The 15,122-nt window shown below is 43.6% G+C and overlaps 1 protein-coding gene across 4 annotated transcripts in view; it reads left to right on the forward strand.

The window, feature by feature from the left end:
- The window catches only part of LOC106581151 (cell adhesion molecule 1-like), a 160,829-nt gene that overhangs the window by 94,031 nt on the left and 51,676 nt on the right, over positions 1-15,122 (forward strand). For 2 of the 4 annotated variants that reach the window (XM_014163006.2, XM_014163008.2), the window contains exon 2: positions 12,010-12,030. The exons of 1 other annotated variant lie outside the window; for it this stretch is intronic. In XM_014163006.2, the coding sequence (XP_014018481.1) occupies positions 12,010-12,030 (21 nt within the window). Of the gene's footprint in view, positions 1-11,199; positions 11,400-12,009; positions 12,031-15,122 lie in introns of those variants that run through there. One more of the 4 variants, XM_045703801.1, reaches the window with a different exon arrangement.

Consider the following 15,122-nt stretch of genomic DNA (forward strand, 5'->3'; position numbering starts at 1 on the left):
TTAACTAACCTCCAGACGAGCTTCAATGCCATACAACTCTCCTTCCGTGGCCTCCAACTGCTCGTAAATGGAAGTAAAACTAATGCGTGCTCTTCAACCGATCGCTGCCCGCACCTGCCCGCCCGTCTAGCATCACTACTCTGGACGGTTCTGACTTAGATATGTGGACAACTACAAATACCTAGGTGTCTGGTTAGACTGTAAACTCTCCTTCCAGACTCACATTAAGCATCTCTAATCCAAAGTTAAATCTAGAATCGGCTTCATATTTCGCAACAAAGCATTCTTCACTCATGCTGCCAAACATACCCTCGTAAAACTGACCATCCTACTGATCCTCGACTTTGGCGATGTAATTTACAAAATAGCCTCCAACACTCTACTCAGCAAATTGGATGCAGTCTATCACAGTGCCATCCGTTTTGTCACCAAAGCCCCATATATTACCCACCGCTGCGACCTGTATGCTCTTTTTGGCCCTCACTTCATATTCGTAGCCAAACCCACTGGCTCCAGGTCATCTATAAGTCTTTGCTAGGTAAAGCCCAGCCTTATCTCAGCTTACTGGTCACCATAGCAGCACCCACCCGTAGTACGCACTCCAGCAGGTATATTTCACTGGTCACCCCCAAAGCCAATTCCTCCTTTGGCCGCCTTTCCTTCCAGTTCTCTGCTGCCAATGACTGGAACGAACTGCAAAAATCACTGAAGCTGGAGACTCATATCTCCCTCACTAACTTTAAACATCAGCTGTCAGAGCAGCTTACAGATCATTGCACCTGTACATAGCCCATCTGTAAATAGCCGACCCAACTACCTCATCCCCATATTGTTTTTTTTTCTTCTTTGCACCCCAGTATCTCTACTTGCACATTCATCTTCTGCACATCTATCACTCCAGTGTTTAATTGCTAAATTGTAATTATTTTGCCACTATGGCCTATTTATTGCCTTACCTCCCTAATCTTACTTACTTACTTTTCTATTGTGTTATTGACTGTACGTTTCTTTATTCCATGTGTAACTCTGTGTTGTTGTTTGTGTCGCACTGCTTTGCTTTATCTTGGCCAGGTTGCAGTTGTAAATGAGAACTTGTTCTCAACTGGCCTACCTGGTTAAATAAAGGTGAAATAAAAAAATAAAAAATAAAAACTGCTGTCAGCTAATGAGACTCACATAGTAATCTGTGAGTGACATGTTTTCCAGTTACCCCATGTCACCTTATAGCTGAGAAGATAAGTGAAAAGTGCTTCTATACTGGCTGTGTACCAGGTAGAGCGCCCTCTAAACAGAGAAAAAAACGGAGTAGCTTACATACTGTATACCCACCAAAGCAATCAATACCTGTAAATGCATTCATCTCATCCCCATTGCCATATGGCTATTCTATATGTGTCTTTGGGGGACAGGTTTAACTGACGACAACACTAGTTTGAGTGATAGTTGTTGTGAATGTGAGTAGTGCTGCGTGTGTGTGTGTGTTTATGGCCTGTCAGAGCAGCACATCAGCAGTGGTAATGGGCGGTCCCTGTGGAGGGCAGACTGGCAGGCAGGTAATGATCAAAGAGTCTGTTTCCTGTGCCTCATGTTGGGGTGCATCTGTCCCCTTGTGCCTTCACTTTTTAATGGGCTTAGTCTGACTGCACCGAGCGCTAACTCATCACATACGTACATGCACAAACACACACACACACATAAACTTACCCACATGCCAGACATGCACTCACACAATAAATCACTGAACTCTTCCCGCCTGCACACTGTCTCTCACTCCATCTCAACCTCTCCATGTCAACTGAACAACATCATACACCATAAAATATCAATCTGGTGGGGGAGTGAACAGTTATAGTCAGTCCCATGCATCTCTTTCTATGTCTCTCTCTGTGTCGCGTTCTCTCACTCCCTGCCGCGTTCTCTCACTCCCTGCCAGTCTGTGAGCATGCAGCCTATCTCTCTAACTCGAAAGCCAAGTCACTCAGTGTTCTCTCTCCCTCAATCATGTGTCTGCTGTTTTCCAATGGACATCCATATGGAAGAGCTCCTGCTTTGCTCAGCTTAGCATATTTAAAAAAAAAAATTTTTATTGAACCTTTATTTAACTAGGCAAGTCAGTTTAAGAACAAATTCTTATTTACAATGACAGCCTAGGAACAGTGGGTTAACTGCCTTGTTCAGGGGCAGAATGACAGATTTTTACCTTGTCAACTCGAGGATTCGATCTAGCAACCTTTCAGTTACTGGCCCAACGCTCTAACCACTAGGCATAGCAGTTACTGTTTATCATATGGGGATGATTCAGTAGTTGATAATCTTCTGTCTTGCTGGAGATTGGCCAAATCTCATTTTAGATCGTAGCTATGTTGTTATGAAGTGAATATGGCCTTGTGGGTTGTGTATAGTTATTTGTTATTGTATTTAATTATGGAGAAGATTTTAACTGCAGGGCTGTAGTATGTGCGTAGTACATGCATGTGTCCATGTGTATGCATACTCTCTGAGCAAGTCCCCATGTGCACCACGTGTAAACTGCTGATTGGCAGACTTGTTGTGAGCTGGATGTGCTCGCCATCAGGGGCAAATTAACAAGCAATTAACCAGCGTTCAGGTAATTACCCAGCCAATCAAATGAAACCAACTCAATGCAGGTAGTAGTGGGAGCATGATGAGCAAATTGAATCATTCATTGGCAACGCTACCTTTATGCACACTCAGATGTCATCGCAGCAATTTACTTTTTAACTCAGGCAGAAATCCTAAAAAAGTAATTGAATTCTTAATTCTATGTTTCATTTATTTTAAATCACACCGTGTTCATAGTTGGATTATATTTCCTCCTTTTATCTGAAACCATTAGTATGCTCTTACAGCAGTTGGGGTTATTAAGATGTGTTTCCTCACTGAACTAGAGGGTTCAACTCCAGGTTAGAGCATACTATTGTGTCTATTGAAGGTTAATGTATTACAATAATGCCAATATTCACTTTCAACTGACATCACCCTCTTTGGTAACCCATATTTTATACTAACCAATATTAAGCTTTCTCTTTCAGAGTAGGTTTGTCTAATAGTGAAATCGAAGCTGACCTGTTCTGCAGAGCGCAGGCTTTGATTTGATTTTCTTTGGCAGCTGATCCAGCAGAAAACCCCAGAAAGGGAATTTCATAAATGGGAGGGGTTAAGCGTATAGCTGCTGTCATGGCAACATAAGATGATTGACAGTCATTTGTTTTGCCCTTTTAATACAACATAAACTATTCGACCATTCATCAAAGGTCTGAGGGATTTCCAGGGTGTTTCTACTGTCACGGGCGTCGTAAGGAGTGGACCAAAATGCAGCGGGCAAAGTGCTCATCTTCTTATTTATTAAAGGAAAAACACTTAAACAAAACAAGTGACGAAAACAGTCCAATAAGGTGCACAGACTATACTGGAAACAACCATCCACAAAACACAAGTGAAACAAACCCCAACTAAATATGGCCTCCAATTAGAGTCAACGACAACCAGCTGTCTCTGATTGGAGGTCCTACCAAAACCCCAACATAGAAATAGAAAAACTAGATAAACACATAGAAATAGAAAATGTAGAACATAAACCAAACAAACCCGAACCACACAAAACAAACACCCCCTGCCACGCCCTGACCAAACTACAATAACAAATAACCCATTTTACTGGTCAGGACATGACATCTACAAAGCTCACTAAAAATAATACATTTTCTTGATGCCACAAGCCAGCTAAGCACTAATATGAAATATCCATGTGGGTCCAGAATAAATCATATGGCCATTGACACACAGTTAGAGACCGCTCTGTGTGGAGGGGAGGAAATGTCAGGCTGGGAAGTCCTATATTAGCCTGCCATTGTGAATTTACTATAGTTGCCATTTGGCGCAGTCACTTCAAATAGATCTTTGTTTCAATCAATACACTCTGTAAAACACTGGTGCACATTGCAGTATCTGCATAATCCTGGAGTTAGTCCCCACTAGCAGTCTTTCCCATACATATACTGTACATGCCACATGATGTTAAGATTTTTTAATTCTACGTTGGAGTGCTGTCAGTCAGAATTGTCTTCCTCTTTTCACTGCTGACACTATGCGTTTGCTGCCACATGCTACCGCTTTTGTGTTAGATTGCAATGTGCCTATGGTATGAACGTGTAGGTGCTTGACTTGATATGTACCATTACATGAACCAGTTATTTTATTCACTGAAGTGTATTTGCATTGGTCATTGGGTTTACAACACAAGACATACGTTTTTATCTATATGCCTAGCTATACAGGTGTAGGATCTTAATTAGATCACCCTGTTGCAGGAGAACGTTCCTGCAATGAAAGACATGTCAAAGGTGTAGTGTATTTGAGATTTAAAAAGGTTTCTGAAGTTTGTAATTTCCGCTGAAATTTCAGCCTTGATTTTTACCTCAATAAAAAGGTATCAACCCCTACAAAAATGTCCATTAATTATAATCCACATAATACTTCACATTTCCTGTTGCTGCAGGATTATTTTCCTGATGTAGCAAACTGTCTCAAATTAAGATCCTATATCTGTGTACATTGTATAATATGTTTTACTGTGTTATAATGTGCTATCAGTAGTTACAGCAACACCAGACAGGAAACCTGAGTATTGCATCAGCTGATATTGCACCAATTAGATTCACTCTACCTTAATATTGCGGTGTATTTAGTCAACCAGGTGTTGCACCTTCATTCCCTGATGGCTGCCACATGCACACTATGTGCTGGTGTTCTTGGTGACATGTTATTGCTGTAACATGCGTTACTTGCCATGTATGTCTGTTTTCTGCTTCCCCACCACCCACCCAGCCTCCACCTGTTTGGACTGTGATTTTGCTTCGGTCAGGGGGATTGGTATAACATACCTTGCTCATTGTCTGTTACTATAGTTATCTTACCAGTATGCATGCTCTGGCAGTGAGCTATCCCAAGGGAGCAGAGCCTGACGCCAAGAGTATCGTATTGCATGTATTGTAATCTTTTCTAATAAATGGTTAAACAAATATGTGGCTTTTCCTGTCGGTACCACTGTAAAAGAACAGTGTGCAGAATAGATCCATTGAGGGCAAATTCAACGGTGTACATTGTGAATCATTTGGAGCCGGGCAGGGAGACAGCCTTGCATTGGCAGCCATTTATAATGGTATACATTTTCACACCACCACACACACACATATTTTCCTCCAATCTCTGACTAATGGTTGGAGATGGTTCCATCAAGGTACACGGCCTCAGTTTACCTCCTTCATACACACACACACACACACACACACACACACACACACACACACACACACACACACACACACACACACACACACACACACACACACACACACACACACACACACACCTGATTGATAGCTGTGATTTGACTGTGAAAAAGGCATAGGAAATTGAAAAATGGAGGAAGAAGATTGGAAACAGTGTGCTCATTATAAACTCGCAGAAGAAACAAAGGCCTTCTCTCCTCTTATTTATTTTCTTTAGCTCCACACACACAGACAGCAGGTGTGTGTGACAGGTGTCTGATTGAGGCACACAAAATAAATGACACCTGCAAACAAATGGATGTATTTAGCGGTCCTGGATGCAGTTAGAGCTGTGGGCTGATGGATGTGATTATGAGAGTATGAGCACCGGGGCCAGGCACAGACAGAATGGGCACAGGTGCAACACAGAGAGAGAGGGAGAGAGAGAGGGGGGGAGCAGCAGACATGTTATTGTGGGGATAAATAATCATCCATATATAGAATTAATGATATGCCATAACCAAGGTCACCAGAAATGCCCACATATGGAGATTGTATTTAATGTACTGTATCTGTCTCTTTGTAATACAGATCCTCAATTTCATAGCATGCTCCATGGTTAAGCTCACAACAGCTAACTGGATTTGTCATTATGTCATAATGAAGGAATTTTTAGATAACAGTTAGATAACACATTTTGTCACGTTATCTCAAAACTCAAATCTCACGGCTCATAGTCATACTCCCTCACAATGCACATTTGTTGAGTTATCAAATAGTAATACCCTGTGAGATGGCTTTGTGTTTTCCATAATTGAGGCGAGGGAGTGTCTTGCCTGAGGTCCCAGTGGTTTAATATTCTGTGAGAGATTCCAGACAGTGAGGGGTGGTGCAGCAGCTGCCTCCTTACCCCTCTCCAGCCCCTCTGACCCCTTTCTCCTTGCTGGACAGGCTGTGGAGATGACAGGCCTGTCAGAGGCTTCTACTGATGTCCTAATTACCCCCCGACATACAATCACAAACACATGCATGTACACACATGAACCCACACAAGCATATGCACACATGCATGTACATATACACACATGCATACACACACAGACACATGCACGCAATCACACACACACACACACACACACACACACACACACACACACATACACATACACACACATCCCAATCTGTCCCGTCAGGCATCAGCACAGCGCTTGTATGCCCCTTGCATGGCACCATATTAGATAAAGGGGAACAATGTCCCCATAACTAAAAGAAAAGAACATTTCAAAATGTATGTAAAACATCACAGCACAATTTAAAAATTATATGGCACATGGAAACCAAATGAGGGTGTTGTATGGTGATAGGTGGGATGGGCTGAGAGTGACTGAGGGGTGGGATTAAAGAGCTGATGTTCGATAATGTATTATTGTTACTGTATGTGATTGCTGTATATAAAAGTACCATGTATGTCAAATGTGTATGTAAAATGTATGTATATGTAGCAGAAAAGCTGTAAAAACTAAAAAAAATATATGTGTCCTCCCAGAAGGGGGGGTGGATGGGTTAATCATTTAAGAAAAAAGAAAAAATAGAAAAGAGGCAGTGATTACACCCGTATAAGACTCTTTCTAAGCTTTGATTTAAAAAAAGCTGCATGTGAGTACAATGCAATCAGAGGCGAGCATTGAGTCAGAGCTTTGTGTGCTCTCCAGCGGCATTAACACTAACGCTCCTGCTGCTGCCTCGCCTCCACCTGAGACCGGGTTGAAAAGAAGCAGGGCTCTGTGTGATCGCTCCCTCTGGAGCAAGATGGAAGACAGGGCTTTAGCTGAACAGACATGGTGAATAAGATGTGGTGTGTCTCACAGCCGGGGGGTTAAGCATTCACTATGATCTGTTTCTCTATAAAGCCATGTGGTGTGTGGATGCATACATTGCGTATTGTAACGGCAGCCTTGAAGTCAGTGCTTACCCAACCATTCGTGCCAACCATTCGTGCCAACCATTAGTGCCAACCATTCGTGCCAACCATTCGTGCTAGCATAACACAATGCAGAATTATGCTTATACTGATATTGGTTGTTTTTTCAAGATCTTTGAACCCCTTTAAATCTATTTTGGATGACTGTGGGAGGCTGAGGTGTTACTGTAGTTGGATAAGGTCTTCGGTTCCTTCTTCTTGTTTGATTGTTTTCTTGGGGGGAAAATGGTGTTCTGTGGTCATTTATATTTTGCTGTGTCAAACACCAGAGTGACTTTGAAGTGTCATGGTGGCATAGCGATAGTTTGTTGCTTTGTTGGTTTCTTCGTTCATGTTTTATTATAAATAAAGGAGCCCAGTATTCTGTACAGATATACAGTACAGGCCTGTACAACCTGCAGAGAAAGCTTTGTATATGTAACATGTTTTAGAGTGAGAGATGGCAGTTGGCGGGGCTGTTAGGCATCCAGTCAGAGGCGTGTATCTCTAACACAACCACAACCTGAGTTCTCTTTCAGCTTCTATATTTTCTGTTATTTCTGCTCGTAGAATGAAGACATTACTTTTGTGTTACAGAGAGGACTTGAAGTTCTGATTGAAGAGCTTATTAACATGTCTTGCTTTCAGACAAACATGATACAATATTCAGATCCTCACATACTTCAGCCTCCTTACCAACTAGCCCTTGAATACCAGAAACTCACACTGTGAACTCACCATGGGAGAGTACTGTTCAATCCCTCTGAATTGTTAGTTAGTTATCTGTGAATTGTTAGTTAGTTATCTCTAACGTGCCTGGCTTCAACTGTGTGTGTGTGTGTGTGTGTGTGTGTGTGTGTGTGTGTGTGTGTGTGTGTGTGTGTGTGTGTGTTTGTGTGTGTGTGCGCACATCTGCTGGCATGTGCACGTGTGTGTGTGTGTACGTGCGTGCATACATGTGTGTGAGTGTGTGTGTGCATGCATACGTGTGTGTGTGTGTGCTTATGCGCTTGTGCTCAGGGGTTTGCTGAAGGCCCATATTAATATTCAGAGCATGAAATCAGGCATATCCAGTGAGAGGTTGTCACGGCTGAGCTCCAGTGTCTTTTTGTATGTTCCATGAATAAGGTGCAGTTAAACCTCCTCTGGCCATCGGGAAACTGTTTATGTGGGGATACATACATAATCCCCTTTGACTACAGTATGATGGAACAGCCTGTAGATGTGTTCCTGGTAAGCCCACTTGATTAACATGTTACTGTCTGCCATGGAGAGGAATTAGCCTGAGCATTCCCTGTGGTGCTATAGGTAAGTGTTTTCACAGATATTCCAGAGGCGACCAGATACCTGCATTAAGCCATATCTGACAAAACGGTGGGAGTACAGAGCAGCTCTCTCTGTTGAGCTGTAGCTACTCTTGACACCTCCCTCTAAAGCACTCTGCTGCAGGCAACTATACAGATAGCTGGGGTGTCACATTTTGTCCAGTGTTTGCACAGTGGACTACACTGAGTGTACAAAACATTAAGAACACCTTCCTCATATTGAGTTGCACACCCCCCTTTTGTCCTCAGAACAGCCTCAATTCATCAGGGCATGGACTCTATAAGGTGTCGAAAGCGTTCCACAGGGATGCTGGCCCATGTTGACTCCAGTTGTATCAAGTTGGCTGTATGTCCTTTGGATGGTGGACCATTCTTGATACACACGGGAAACTGCAGCGTTGCAGTTCTTGACACAAACCGGTGCGCCCGGCACCTGCTGCCATAACCTGTTCAACAGCACCTAAATATGTTGTCTTGCCCATTCACCCTCTGAATGGCACTCACACAATCCATGTCTCAATTCTCTCAAGGCTTAAAAAATATTGTTTACCTGTCTCCTCCCCTTCATCTACACTGATTGCAGTGGATTTAATAAATTACATCAATAAGGGATCATAGATTTCACCTGGATATTCCTGGTCAGTCTATGTCATGGAAAGAGCAGGTGTCCATAATGTTTTGTACATTATGGACACCTGGTATTTGACTTGAGGCTGAGACAAAGATGAAATGAACTCAGCAGGAGTGTGAGTGATTACTACTGTAATGACCTTCAAATCCCAGATTGAATGTACAGTATTTCAATTGTTTCTAGCTGTTTATTTGTAGAAGGTCCACACCTAGAAGTAAACACAGGAGCGTGTGAGCAGTTGTTGTGGTTAGACACTGGCTAGGACACCAATCCTAGAGGTCACAGAAGGTATCTGGACAGTGTTCTGACTTCTGAGAAAAGGTCTTAAACCATCTGATGGCTTGCTGTTTGGAAAATGATGACCACAGCAGCCAATCTGTGTTCCTTGGGTCTACTCAGCAGGTACAGGCTTTTCCATCAAATTCTTTTAAGAAAAAGGTCTGCATCCCTCCACCCAACCTTTTAATTAAATGAAAGCACAGTGGGACACACACTCACTCACGCACACACACACACACACACACACACACGCTAGAGGAAAGGAGACTGCCTGGGCCGCACAGCACCCCAGCATCCTCCTCCTGCTGTCGCCACACATGCGGTGTGAACACACACACGGATAACATGCGATAAGCTGCTGATCATGGCCGGAAATAAGAAGGAAAAATGTTTCCTCAAAGGAGGCCCATACATTTAATGACACCATACCAGTATGTTACCTTTCCCCAACTGCTATTAGTCAGCAGCCTGGAAAGAGAGGTTGCTCTCCTCCACACTCACAGAGAGAGACCGTCTGCAGAGATATCAGTCTGGCTCACAGAGTGTACTGCGGCTTTGTGGATTCACCCACATGACAGTCCGCTGAACACTGCTAGTACTGTCTAAAAGCATGAACATATTATCTAATGATCAGATAGTTTGTAGATTCTACTATCTGTCAGGTAATACACTACAAAGAACACTCGTTGACTGTCATTCTTATTCATACACTGGCATATCAGACATTTGCAGATTCTGTCGAAGTACAATAAAATACAGAAGTCAAAGGAATATGGGTTAGGAGAGTAGGACAGCAGACCCAGACAAGGACAGGCTTTATTTGGAGGACGGTGGGCCTGTCTGGCCTCATCCTCTATGATTGACAGATTGCGGTGGAGGCTGCCACTTGCAGGGAATAGCATCACACGCATTTCCCCTGAAATCTGTCTATCAGTGCTGTCTAAGCAGAGAGACAGCCATGACATCCAATCACAGCCTGGCTGGCACCTCATAACTCCTGCCTAATGTGCTCCAGGTACAGGGGAGTACAGGGGAGGGTAGGGGGGTAGCAGGGGGCGCTGGGGACAAGACACAAGACCAGCGGCTATTTATAATAGTCCTATCTATGGCTGTACACTTTGCCCTATTAATACAGTTTTGAACTAGGCTGAGAAAATGTATCTATATTACATCCTCACTCCTCATACTATAACAGAAATACAGACTTTCGATATGATTTATAATCTGAGATGTACCTATATTATTATGTGCTGGTTTGTGATTTGTCTCCTGTGAGGATTCATACAAGGCTGAGAAAGCATAACAAGGACATGCCTTCCATTCAGGTTAGGTCAAAGATGATAACTCAGGCAAGAAGAACACTAGTGTGTGCTTGCTTGCTCTTTACGAGGTGGTCCAATTAGATGTTAGCCTGCGTAATAGGCTTACCACTTAGAGCGGTGCTGTGAGTCCAGGATGCCCAGGGTGGTGCCGTAGGGAAAATGCCAGTCTCCCATGACCAGCTGGTGTGAGATGCCAGTCTCGGGCGACTGGCCACTGTTCCAAGCGGGCAAATTCTGGTGTGCCCCAGGGCTCTCAGGGGACCTTCACTAGGCAGAGGCTGCTCCAGCACTGGGCTGGCAGGAATCTCAAACAGAGAGAGGCTGGGAAAAACAAAGTCCACAGATAGCTAACTATCTACCCCCGAGCTGCTCCATATTAATAGCCCCCAAATTGACTGAAACTTTACAGTGGTTATAAAAGATACGGGGTTGTAAAGCTACACACTCAAATACTCAATCACTTTCAGGAAAGTATATTGGAATCTTCGGTATTAGAATTTTCGGGCGACACACTTTTGGGATTTATGCCAGCCTCTAAAATATAAGAGAGGAAGCGCTAAAACCAATGGATTATGACTCATCCAAAATGAGGTGAGTTTTGACAGAGTTACCTTCTGTGTGAATTATAAATGAATATGGGCCTCTGCTTACAATGTGTCCATCTTATCATGAATATGAGCCTCTGCTTACAATGTGTCCATCTTATCATGAATATGAGCCTCTTCTTACAATGTGTCCATCTTATCATGAATATGGGCCTCTGCTTACAATGTGTCCATCTTATCATGAATATGAGCCTCTTCTTACAATGTGTCCATCTTATCATGAATATGAGCCTCTTCTTACAATGTGTCCATCTTATCATGAATATGAGCCTCTTCTTACAATGTGTCCATCTTATCATGAATATGGGCCTCTGCTTACAATGTGTCTGTCTTATCGTGAATATGAGCCTCTGCTTACAATGTGTCTGTCTTATCGTGAATATGAGCCTCTGCTTACAATGTGTCCATCTTATCATGAATATGAGCCTCTTCTTACAATGTGTCCATCTTATCATGAATATGGGCCTCTGCTTACAATGTGTCTGTCTTATCGTGAATATGAGCCTCTGCTTACAATGTGTCCATCTTATCATGAATATGGGCCTCTGCTTACAATGTGTCTGTCTTCCTTCTTTCCTTCTCTACTGCTGCAACAGGAGCTGCTGAGACCTTGTCAGGTACTTTTGATTTTCCTCTAATGTTCGTCTGACGATGTCTGATGCATTTGCTCACCCTGCTCTTTATTGATTTGTGTAAAGCATCGAGTTGTGTGTTCATGTGCTGTGCAATGTCTACAATCATATGTCAATCTACTGCCAATTTGATTGTATTTGTATAGCACAGCTACAGTCGTGTGAATAGAGACCATTTCAAATAAGACTATGTCAGATGGTGGCAGAGTACATTCTACATTCCCTGTTGTTATTGGCTACTGTCATTATGTTTACCATATGTGCGTTATATTGTTGTCTATATCTAGTTTTCTATTGGTTGACACATGACTAGTATGTACAAAGGGACTATGGTAGCCTACACTAAACCGAAGGTGAACATTCTGTATTGTGAAAGCCCATGTCTAACACTACTATAGGCTAGAAGCTCCCCTTGTCTGTCTATCACACTTAGGAAGACACATCAAGCACAAAGAACCTCTAACCTGCCAGTACAGTGGAACATGAGATTGAGCAGTCCCCAACATTGATCTGCAGTGAACATGGCACAATCTGCATAAGATAATAGAGTACAGGAGAGATGCTTTTCTCTGTACATCTCTATTCAGACAAAGCCTTGTCAAAGCAGCATCAGACATCTGACATCACATCAGAAACATGATGAAACTTGAGTGTGAGATTGTTTTCAGAGATAAAAGAGATTACATTAGAAGGCCTAAAACGTTAGAAATCCTGCTACGATGCAGAGAAGCCTTGAAACAGTGAAGGTCTAATAATGCCCAATGATATTATGGCTTTTTACTCACAGAGGTCCTTGAAAGAGCTTCCCTTCTTAGAGAGCAGGGCTTAATGACTGAGCTGGAGATGTATGTATCTCAAGGGGCAGAGAATAGGAGCGTGAGAAAGAGAGCCATTTTCAGTCAGTCTTAACGCGGTAAGATAGATCCAGTCGGCCGGTCGGCTAGATAGCTAGGTCCGACCGGCCAGATACACTACATTAGCCAAAAGTATGTGGACACTTGCTCGTTGTACAGCTCATTCCTAAATCATGGGAATTTATGGAATTGGTCCGACCGTTGCTGCTAAAAAGCCTCCACTCTTCTGGGAAGGCTTTCCACTAGATGTTGAAACATTGCTGCGGGGTCTTGCTTCCATTCAGCCACAAGAGCATTAGTGAGGTCGGGCACTGATGCTGGGAGATTAGACCTGGCTCACAGTCAGCGTTACAATTTATCCCAAAGGTGTTCGATGGGGTTGAGGTCAGGGCCCTGTGCAGGCCAGTCAAGTTCTTCCACACCGATCTCGACACACCATTTCTTTATGGACCTTGCTTTGTGCACGGGGACATTGTCATGCTGAAACAGGAAAGAGTCTTCCCCCAAACTGTTGCCACAAAGTTGGAAGCACAGAATCATCTGGAATGTCATTGTATGCTGTAGCATTAAGATTTCCCTTCATTGGAACTAAGGGGCCTAGCCCGAACCATGAAAAACAGCCCCAGACCATTATTCCTCCTCCACCAAACTTTACAGTTGGCACTCTGCATTGTGGCAGATAGCGTTCTCCTAGCATCCCCCAAACCCAGATTAGTCTGTCGGACTGCCAGATGGTGAAGTGTGATTCATCACTCCAGAGAACGCATTTCCCCTGCTCCAGAGTCCAATGGCGGCGAGCTTTACACCACTCCAGCCGACGTTTGGCATTGCGCATGGTGATCTTAGGCTTGTGTGCAGCTGGTCGGTCATGGACACCCATTTCAAGAATCTCCCGACGAACCGTTATTGTGCTGACGTTGCTGCCAAAGACAGTTTGGAACTCGGTAGTGTTGCAAATGAGGGCAGAAGATTTTTACGCTCAGCACTCGGTTGTCCCATTCTGTGAGTTTGTGTGGTCTGTCACTTCGCGGCTGAGTCATTGTTGCTCCTAGATGTTTCCACTTCACAATAACAGCACTTACAGTTGACCGGGGCAGCTCTAGCAGGGCATAAATTTAGCGAACTGTCTTGTTGGAAAGGTAGCATCCTATGACGGTGCCATGTTGAAAGTCAATGAGCTTTTCAGTAAATCCATTATACTGCCAATGTGTGTCTATGGAGATTGCATGGCTGTGTGCTCGATTTTATAAACCTGTTAGCAACGGAGGTGGCTGAAATAGCCAAATCCACTAATTTGAAGGGGTGTCCACATACTTTTGTATATATAGTGTAGGTTCGGCCAGATAGCTAGGTCCAGCCGGCCAGATATCTAGGTAGTTCCGGCCAGCCATATAGCTAATTGCAGGGCCTTCAAAGGTCTGTGAACTTAACCTAGCTATCTGGCCGGCCGCACCTAGCTATCTCTGCCTGGAAAGATAGCTTGGTCCGACCGGCCTGTCAGATAAGTAACTCCGGCTGGATAGCTGGTTCCTCTATGAAAAGGACAGGGCCGCTCCAGACATCGGTGAGTCAGTGGAGAGGAATCAGGGGCCTGGCGCTATCCTGCTTTCCACTGCCCCTTTCATGTCTTTTGATGAAAAAATTCAAAGAGAGAGAGAAGTTCAAAGAAAAAAGGAATTTGAATCAAAAGGTGCCTTTTCTTAACATCTGGGAAGGAATGAAGAGAGGAACTTAATTTCTCCCAACTTCTAAAAGTTAGCATCAGGGTTTCTTCTCAGTGTCTTGCGTTATGAGCTGCTTGTTGATGGGGCCCATGTCAGACCGCTGATGTAACATCCCAGCGTTGAGTTCACAGACCTTTGAAGGCCCTGTAATTAATTATCTTTGACTGTGTCATTCAGTGTGTTCTGATAGAGGAACAGGAGGGCGGCCATGTGTGGCAATACTGGAGCTTCGCACTCCAAGACAGCTGCTGGAAGGAGTGTGAATTTATCAACCAGTCATCTGCGACCTGCCTTGTCTCAGCCCACCTCTCTCTCTCTCTCCCGCCACCAGGAATTAATGACTGCCTCTCCTCATTTGTACCCAATCATGACCAGGATGCTGAGGCAATTGAAAATGTTTACTAGAATTGCAAAAACCCCTCCATGTTCCGCAAAGTGGCCTGTTTTCCCTTTGATGGGATTACTAATCACAGCCCCGTTATTTATGTGTGTTTTGAAT

The sequence above is a fragment of the Salmo salar genome, chromosome ssa20 (assembly GCF_905237065.1).
Source record: "Salmo salar chromosome ssa20, Ssal_v3.1, whole genome shotgun sequence".
NCBI lineage: Eukaryota > Metazoa > Chordata > Actinopteri > Salmoniformes > Salmonidae > Salmo > Salmo salar.